At 29.2% G+C, this 9,878-nt stretch overlaps 1 protein-coding gene across 4 annotated transcripts; it reads left to right on the top strand.

Annotated features, from left to right (window-relative positions):
• Window positions 1-218: 218 nt before the first annotated feature.
• On the top strand, window positions 219-9,194 carry LOC145579911 (NAC domain-containing protein 75-like). Of its 4 annotated transcripts, none has more exons than XM_081637211.1 (7): window positions 219-401; window positions 1,413-1,835; window positions 2,003-2,204; window positions 2,691-3,304; window positions 4,217-4,537; window positions 6,376-6,534; window positions 8,369-9,194. In XM_081637211.1, exons 2-7 carry the CDS (start codon window positions 1,689-1,691, stop codon window positions 8,468-8,470), a joined length of 1,545 nt encoding a protein of 514 aa, XP_081493337.1. In that variant the 5' UTR covers window positions 219-401; window positions 1,413-1,688; the 3' UTR covers window positions 8,471-9,194. The 4 variants fall into 4 exon arrangements, with proteins under 4 accessions (XP_081493337.1, XP_081493336.1, XP_081493335.1 ...); XM_081637210.1 differs by having other exon boundaries at window positions 331-401; window positions 1,419-1,835; XM_081637209.1 differs by lacking the exon at window positions 219-401 and having other exon boundaries at window positions 485-1,835.
• The last annotated feature ends 684 nt before the right edge of the window (window positions 9,195-9,878 follow it).

Here is a 9,878-nt window from a genome sequence, read left to right as displayed (position 1 = left end):
TAGGACAATATTCTGAAACAAAGGAAGTACAGAGTATTACTTATAACAATATATAATACCAAATTTAATAAAAATTTATTACCATTACCACGATTTATTACAGGATAACATCTATCAAACTGGCCGTTAGTGATAAATAAAAGAGTAAAAGGAAATCCAAAAGGATTTCATATAATAAGGGATTAAGGGGTTATTTTGTGTAGGTGGTCCATCAGGTACATACACTGCTCATTTGCCTTGCATATCAAGCAACTCTTTCATCCTCTCTGCAATTCTCTCTCTTTCTTCTTAAAAAATTTAGTAGCCAAAAAAAGAGAGAAAAAAAAAAAAAAAAAAAAAAAAAAAACCAAAACATTTTCATGGCAAAAGAATCATGATCACCACTCCAGCTCAAAACCCATGTGAGCTCATCTTTTTTCCTTTATTTCTCCCTTCTTCTCTCTCTATTTTCTTATTTCCTTTAATTTAATTTCCCTCCTTTTTCTTCCTTCTTTCTCTGTAAAAAGCTTGATTCTAGGAAAAACAAAATTCTTATCTTAATGACCCATAAACCCCATTTTTAATTTTAATTTTTTTTCCCGAAAAAAAAAAAATTCCATTTCACCCCTTTAATTTTCTCTATTTTGTGTTTTTTCCAACTTGACAATTGGGTATCTTTTTTTTTTTAAACTTTACTAAAATTTCCCTCACCCCACCAAATATTCCATTAATTTCATCAATACCCCTTTAAAACAATCATGTTTATAACATAAAATGTTGTAATTTTAATTCAATCAACAACTCCAAATTTTACCCCTTTTTTTTCCTCTTTATTTTTTTAATTTTTTTTATTATTATTTTTAATTCTTAAGGCTCTAGGAAGCAGTTAGTCAAGAAATATAAGAACCGCCATACTTAAATTGGGAAAGTCCTTTAAAGGTGGGTTATTGACTTATTGTATACCTATTTGTCTGAACCCACCTTTTCCTTTTTCATCTTCTTCAATTCTTCTTCTTCCGTTAAAGTTTTCACCAATTTCTGGGTTTATTATTATTTTTTTTTTAATTTTCCATTTTTTATATTCACAATTCATATAAATATCCCATAATATTTTTTCCCCTTTTATTCAAAGTTAGTATATGTGTCTCTCTCTAGAGTAAGTGTGTGTGTTTTTTTAGCTGAGTTCCACCGTGACTGTCAGTTTCTTCCCTTTCTTCTTCTTCTCTTCTTATCCCCTCATTTTCTCTCTCCTCCATCTCTATCTCCTATTTTTTTCTTGGAGAAAAAAACCATTTTTCCAACTGGGTATTCAATTTTATCATCTGGGTTGTCATTAATTTCATTTGGGTGTTTCGATTTTCTTGTATTCCAATCAAAATCGTGTGCTCTTCTCCTGTTAAATAAACCCTTCTGTTTGTTATTGTCGATTTTAGGTGCAGTTTTGATGGATGATATTCAAGGAATGATCATTGATGGTGTGTTAGTACAACAACAACAACAATTGTTATTGATGATGAAGAGTGTTATTTGAAGTGTAGAAGAAGCAAAGGTCACTATTGTTATAATAATAAAGGAAAAAAAGTAATATTATTATTATAAGTAGTAGTAGTATAGTAGTTAGTATCATTATATCATTCAAAAAAAGGTTGAGGGAGTATTAGGGAAGAATTCTTAATTAGTTTTTATAATTAATTAGAGTTTAGTTAGCTATGAATAATAATAGTAGTAGTAACAAATCCCAATTAAGCTCCATTAGTAGCGCTAGCGATCTCATAGATGCTAAGCTTGAGGAACATCAGCTTTGTGGATCGAAACAGTGCCCTGGTTGCGGTCATAGACTCGAAGGATCAAAACCGGTATGTAATTAACATATACTGTAATACCCGTATTTTAATTAGTAAGCCTTGCTAACAAATTTGATATAATTAGACTAATAATGATGTTGGAAAAATGATTTTAATGTTATAAATTCATTTTTGGGTTGTAATTTTTTTTTTTTGAAGGTGCTAATTTGTTTATGAAGTTTCTTGAAAATTATTGGGGACAGGATTGGGTAGGTCTACCAGCTGGTGTTAAATTTGACCCAACTGACCAAGAGTTGATAGAACATCTTGAAGCAAAAGTGGAAGGAAAATCATCCAAATCTCATCCTTTAATTGATGAGTTTATCCCTACTATTGAAGGTGAAGATGGTATTTGTTACACTCATCCTGAAAAACTCCCAGGTATTTTATTTAATCATCTTCTTTTTTGCCGAAATTCCTAAAACAAATAAAAAATAACATAAGATTATAATAAAATTTTACAATCCTTTTTTGTTAATAGAAAAAAAAAAAAAACACCATTGTTTCATTGATCTAAAACACCTTGCTTCCTTGCCTACCCAAAAACCAAAAAAAAAAAAAAAAAAAAAAAGGTTAATTAATCAATTTTGTAATTAATCACAAAGTCTTAACTAAAAAACACTAATTAATTAACCACCACCACCACCCCAAATAGTTATTTTTGAGTGTTTTCCTCCCAAATTTTCTACCACTCCATTGTTTGTTATGACTTTCATTACATCACATATCCATAATTAGTAGTTTTATTTACATTTGTCTTATAGTTGGTTGCACCTAAGTCAACCTAACTTTGAAATATCAATATTTTCAATTTTCTTGTTTCTCATTTCATTCTTTGGATTTTATGTTTGTTTAATTTTTCAACAGGAGTGACTAGAGATGGATTGAGTAGACACTTCTTCCATAGGCCGTCGAAGGCCTACACCACCGGAACACGAAAACGAAGAAAAATCCAAACCGAATGCGACCTCCAAGGGGGCGAAACCCGGTGGCATAAAACCGGCAAGACAAGGCCAGTAATGGTGAATGGGAAGCAAAAGGGGTGTAAGAAAATTCTAGTCCTATACACAAACTTTGGCAAAAATCGAAAACCCGAGAAAACGAATTGGGTGATGCATCAATATCACTTAGGACAACATGAAGAGGAAAAAGAAGGGGAGCTAGTAGTGTCCAAGATATTCTACCAAACACAACCTAGGCAATGTAATTGGACAATGGAACGTAGCGCGACAACCGGAGATGGAAGTGAGCCTAGTGGAAGAAGAGAGAGTGGAAGTACTTCTTCATCTAAAGAAGTGATTACTCATCATAGTAGAGATGATCAAATATCTATTTCTGCTGGTGTTAATGTTGTTGGTGTTGGTGGTGCTGCCGCCGCGCTTTCGAGTTTTACTGCCTTGGATATGCAGCATTTGAGAGCTAATCCTGAACAATTCAGCTTTAATCCATTTGCTGATAATGGCGGAAAAGGTTTTGATGAGGTAAAAAAAAACTTTCATTCTTCCCCTTTCCCAATGTAGATTGTGTTAGAAATTGAACTATTCATTTGCTTGTCCTACCAAATGGGTGAAATTTCACAATTTATGAATTTTTTTCTCATAAAATAATAATTGTGTACCTAAAAAACAAAATTAAGTAAATTACAAGTCAATTTATTTGATTTTTTTTCAAAAATTATCTATTTAAATTTATTGTACTAATCGAGTAATTATTAGAGAGATTGTAACACCAATTAAATATAACAAAGAACTAAATAAGATTTGAATTAGAAATATAATACCCAAACAATTTTTTTTATTAAAACACTTTTTTCTAATAAAGTAATAGTAGGGAGTTTGTCACACTAATTTAAATATTACAAAGTACTACGTACAAATTAAGATTTGAATTAAATATATGATATCCATAAAAGATAAAACTAATCACACAACATTTGCATTTGGTTCCTTAAAATGGATTCCTAGTTGAAGAAAAAACTTAAAATAACCTTAAAAAAAAAAAAAAGAAAAAAAAGGGAGAGAATTAAAAGTAAAAGAGTAAAGTTTTAATTTTTTAATTTAATTTTATTTTTTGTAATTGTAATGCTAATGGCTTTGCATGCAAAGAATAAAGAAGTTAATTAAATTTTGACTGCCAAATTAAACAATCACTATCATGTACCAAAGCTTAGACTTTATTTGTTTACCAACTTATTAAGAATAGCTTATTAAGATGAAGAATTAAAGATACAAAATCTTTGGCAACCTTGTAAAAGTGTAAATTAAACTTCATTAAATTTTAAAATGCAAAATAAAGTACTAAAACACAATCAAGTTGTAGTACAAATATATTTAGCTAAAGTATAGCTAATTAATCAAGCTTTAATTTATGCCCTTGTTTACTTTGTACCTCAGGCGGGAATGGGAGATGGTTCAACAACAGTAAGGGAAAGTGCCGCCATGTCGGCTGCATGCGACGACCATGAGCCAAGGCCACACCATCATCAGCTTCATCACCATCCTCATGCTATGAATGCTCCCCAAGATCATCACCATCATCATACACACCAATCCATAGCAACCTCGGCCGCCTTTCACATGAGTAGACCATCACATCCCATTTCCCAAATCATCTCCCCTCCTCCCCTCCATCATGCTTCCATTATTCTTGATGATAACTCCTTTCACCATGTATCGCGAATCATGCTTCAAAATGAAAATTTTCATCATCATCAGGTAATCAATTTTTAACTATATTTCATGTATGAAGGATTAATATGTGTCATGTTATATGTCATGTTATAACTCTACAATTATCTAGATACATTATATGGCATGCATGGATTTGTATATGAATTATGAGTTTTTTTTGGTGTTTAGAGAGCCACAAGGGTGGGGTGCGAATCGATCCCAGGATCTCTTGGAATCGGGAGGGAAGCTCTAACCACTTGAGCTATCCCTCACTTTCATATAAATTATGTGTTAGTTGTCCAAAAGTCTCATGCTCACTTAGGTCCAAATTAATATGTCTATTTAGATCAGAAATAGTTCTCTTCTTGCATTATGAAAAATACAAATTAGGTGACCTTCCTAACTAGAATATGCCTTTTACAATAGTTTTTTTTTTTCACCCAAAAATGTTGTTTCAAATACATTCTTAACATAAGTTTTTTCCCACTTCAATTCTCTACTTTACACTTGTATATAATTCCATAAAAAATTCGTATAAAAAATAAAACTAAATTTTCATCACTATATAAGTTTTTAATGTGTTTGTACGAAGTACTTAATTGGGTAAAATTGAATTAAAATAACTAGTAAAGTTTGAAAATACATCATATCAAAACAAACATAGTTTAGTAAAACACTTTTATTACACCTAATTTAAACTCTTACTCATTAGATAGAAACTTATATACACTTCAACTTTATTATTTCAACTTAAATATTTGACGCTTAATTAAGTAGATTGTTAAATTCTTAAAGTATCAATTGCCTTCTTAGAGTTTAATGTGATTGTAAATTTTCAATTTTTCTAAATTTATAACCTCTACCTAGACTTCTTAGATGATTTTCTTTGTACAAAAGTCAAAAAAGAAGTTCTTATAATTTCTTTATTGAATAAATTACATTACTAGAGATTCTTATTTATGGAATGCACACAACATAGCTACTTATATGAGGAGGACTAGATAGAGTCCCTCACACCTAGCTTCCTACTATGTTACTTGAAACTATATAAAATTCTAATGTATTTATGCTCAAAATATTATTTTACATAAATCACAAAGATAATACGGATTATTATAGAAGTAATTTTAACACGAGCACAATTAGGGATTGATTGAGATGATTGCATCACACAAGAAGTAGTGGATCAAGTAATCACTTAGGGCTAATAAGATATCCAGAATTGAGAATTTACTTTGTAAATAATGAAATAAACTCAACATTAATTTCTTGGCATAATGCTTCTAAGAGCCTTTTAACATGAAAAAGGAAAAACACCAAATATATAGCTTACATTTAGTTTATATATATGTGGTACATTGATAATGATTATTCATGTATATTGAATGGTCCTTATTCTTGCTATAATTTATGTACAATATAGACAAATGTTGGGAAACTTAAACAATTGAAGAAAATTAATTTATCAAACAATAAATAGCGATTATGCGGGGTCTACGAATATTAAAAATAAGTCTAAGTAGTAGTAATAATAATCTTATATATTGAACGATTTGCTAAATTGGTGCTAAAAAATAAAGAATAAAATATGAGAAAAGTGGGATTAATAGTATTAATTGTAGACTTTAATTAAGAATAAAATATGTATAAAAGTGGGATTAATTTTTTATCTAACATCATAATCATCCAACATAGAGTAGTAAATATATACTATAATTACTTTAATGTTAGTTCAAAGCTAGTTCACTCTATACTAATTAATTTATATATATGAGCTAAATAATAACTTTTCAGATATGGTAGTAATGTAGGGACAAAATGATATTTTTTGATGATAATGTCATGCTTTATAACTTTTGATGTTTTCTTTATGTATTGAGTAGCAACAACAGCAGCAACAACAACATCAGCAGCAGCAACAACAACAGCAGACAACACAACAACAACAACATCATAAACTTGGAGGAAGGTCTGCTGCTGGTTTAGAAGAAATCATCATGGGCTGCACTTCTTCTGCTTCTGATGGTGGTGATATCAAGGAAGTAAGTCTTACCTTTTTGACTCTGAATTCTATGCGTGTCTACTTTTTTTATATTTATATAATTTCGTGATCATGAGATTATATATATATGTACTGTATTCGGTCTGGTCTGATCTCTACCTATTATTACTATTTTGACGGTGATTGTATGGAGTTACAAAAAGTATTAAGAGTATGAACAATATTAAGGGACGGATAGAGTATATATAATACATGGATCAAATATATATAGATGTAGAAAAAGAAAAAGGGAAAGAAAGTAAACAGGATTAAAAGTTGGAAAAGATGAAAAAATCCCCCCCCCCCCCTACATACGTCTTTACTATACTAGTAGTTTAAGAATAAAGAGATAACTAGAAACTTTTTTTTACTTTTTCTCTTTATCTCTTTTTTCTTTTGATTTGTTTTTCTTCTCTACTACGTACATTATTGTGTACAATGTACACAATGAAACTCATTTAATAAGATACATAAACAATGAAATAATAATAATAATGGATTTACGTACTAAAACAAAGTAACAATATGATAGACCAAAAAAATGCCGCTTCATCAATTTCAACATATACATGTAACACACATATAATGTTGATATTATTTCCTCTGTTCCAAGATTAGTTTCTAATTAATGACTAATAAGAATGGTAGCTAGGAATTTTCATTAAAAATCACACGTTTATTTATTTATTTGTTCGATGGGACGCTAGAAATAGATAAATTCTTCTAAAGGATGATTAACTTTCATAAAAATAGCTAGGTGGTAAATTCACGTTAGCATGTAGAAAAGAGAGGGGTTATGATAAGGACTTGGTCCTCTTCTTACTGCCTCTTTCGGTGCAAATGAAAACTTTGGAATAATAGAGTGTCATCAATTAATGTTTGTACATTCATATTCAAAAGAATGTTTTCATCATTTCTTTTTCATTTTTTATGGCAATTTCATGCAGCTGTTTTCTACTGTTGTTTCCCCAATTTTATGTAAGGACCATATAACTAGTGCTATACTTTTTTGCCAATAATTAGGGGTGTTTGGTTTGTTAATTTTTACAATCAATTTTAGGGCAATTATGTTATAACTATGTCACATTTTTTTTAATTTTTTTTTTTTTTTTTACATGAGTCACTTTTATTAGAGGAATTAGTAATGATGATAGAAGTAAAAAGAAGCATAAAAAATAAATTCCTAATATAAGTTGTTTTTGGTTCTTTTATAAATTTGTGAAGTCATGAAAATTCATTATGTTGCTAAAATAATACAATTTGGTTAGTAATTACTATGAAATTTTAGACCTTAACTTGATGGTATAATTCAATAAATATATAAATATGCATATAAGAATTAAAGATTAAGTTGTGATAGGAAAGTACATAGTGCAAATAGCCAATTATTAAAACATTGTACAAACTAGCATTCAATATGAATAAAGTACGACAAAACATATAATGCAAAACACATTTTTAAGGGAGAATTTTGGTACATTTCTTTGAAAGAATAAGGTAACAATAAAATAATAATATAAATATAAGGTTAAAAATTAATTATGAACGTAACCAAAAAATGTCTTCTTCAAATTGAGCTAAGAAAATTGGCATAACATATAGTAGTAGTAAATATAGACAATGACCCAAGAACTTTTGGCTTCATTATTCCAATACCAAGATAACAACATCAGAATTTTATTTAATTGTCAATGTCTGTCTTTTCCACTTAAATTAGAAGACAAAAAAGGTAGCTTCTTCTTAATTTCCATAGCATACATTAATTATTTAATTTGTACATATAGAACCCTAACCCTAATTTTTATTTTTATTTTCTCTCCTCAATTTTATGGCAGGAGTCTTCCATGACAAATCCACCAGCAGAAACAGATTGGATGAAGTACTCCTCTTTCTGGCATGATCCTGACCATTCAGATCCTCATCATCATCATGGGTAAAACCCGAAAAAATTGAAAAAAAAAAAAAAAAAGGCAAACAATTTTATTTTATTTTTACAGGAAAAAAAAAAAAAAAATTATCATCAACATATAGTATATCCAAAGGCTTCGTCTATTTTTCTTTTAAACGGAAGCCAGAAACATTTGGTCAGACGGTTTGACAGAAGACCTGCTCGATCGATCTATATACAAAGCATATACTTGTATATGTATACATATGGCCTTGGTAATACTTGCTTACTTTCTTTTTCATGGGTGGAAGTCTGTGATAGATCAACAACAACTGAACTAACTGATCCAACAACTGTCCCATGTTGTATAGAAAGAAAAAGAAGAAAGAAAAAAGGCTTCTTCTCTCATACAAAGAAAAAGAACGAAAGAAAGGCTGCTGGACTACTGACAATTTAGATGACCAAAAAGCACATCAAAATCATCAACAATATGATTACAAAATCATCTTTCTAAGAACTATAATTTTTTTATTTTTTTATTTTTTATTTTCATCTTTATTTTGTGGTTTGTTGTAGCTAGCTAGGAGAGTATAATGTATAAGTTTTCATTTTATTTTATACAGAATTTTTTTCTCTTTTTCTAAAAGGAAAAAAAAAAAACATGAAAAATTTGCCATTAAGAAATTGTGCAAATTGTCATAGGAACAATTGTATTTTTTATTTGTGCTAATGTATAGGTTTTCTCATTTTAAAATTTTATAAAAGGATGTAAATTAAATTTCAAATACAAATGTGTTTACAACATTTATTACATTTTTTTTTTGTTTTATCTTTTAATTTGTTTCGAATTTGGTTTTCTCGAATATTGGACATGAGAAACGGTGATTGATGCTAGAAAACTGCATATATAACTGCTTGTTTTGTGAATGCATAGGTTCCATTTGAATGTGATTGTGTGTTACTCTTTCTGCTAAAATATTGTACATATATATATATATATATATATATATATATATATATATATATATATATATATATACATGTTAGTCAAATTTATAAGTATAATTCTTGTAAGTGGTGGACTGATGATTAGTGAATCAGATCAGCTGTTAGAAATTTAGAATATTATGATTTCTTGAAGTCGTGGGTTGTTGATCTTCTATGTAGATTATAAAGTATATTGTACGAGCATGTAAAGTTTACTTACTCTATAAGTTATTCTGGTTCGTTTAACCTTATTTTAATCGAATATTTATGTCGTATGCTTCATATATAATTAATTATACACGGAGTTGTACAAGTATCTAATCGATCATTGTTGACAAAAAAAAAAAAGAAAATACAAGAAATACAGTATGGATATATGAATTTGTTCTTAAGAGATGTGTGTGAGATGTTATTCTAAACTAATGTAGCTTATGTTCGATAATAATTTGACTCCAAGAAATAAAAATCAC

The sequence above is a fragment of the Chenopodium album genome, chromosome 14, assembly GCF_948465745.1.
Source record: "Chenopodium album chromosome 14, dcCheAlbu1.1, whole genome shotgun sequence".
Lineage (NCBI taxonomy): Eukaryota > Viridiplantae > Streptophyta > Magnoliopsida > Caryophyllales > Amaranthaceae > Chenopodium > Chenopodium album.
This window is presented reverse-complemented; position numbering and strand designations above follow the sequence as displayed.

Coding starts and splice junctions, on each gene's coding strand:
- LOC145579911 (XM_081637211.1), top strand. CDS start 1,689: ATGAATAATAATAGTAGTAGTAACAAATCCCAATTAAGCTCCATTAGT. Junction 2,205..2,690: donor TCATCCTGAAAAACTCCCAG/GTATTTTATTTA, acceptor ATTTTTCAACAG/GAGTGACTAGAGATGGATTG. Junction 3,305..4,216: donor GCGGAAAAGGTTTTGATGAG/GTAAAAAAAAAC, acceptor TTTGTACCTCAG/GCGGGAATGGGAGATGGTTC.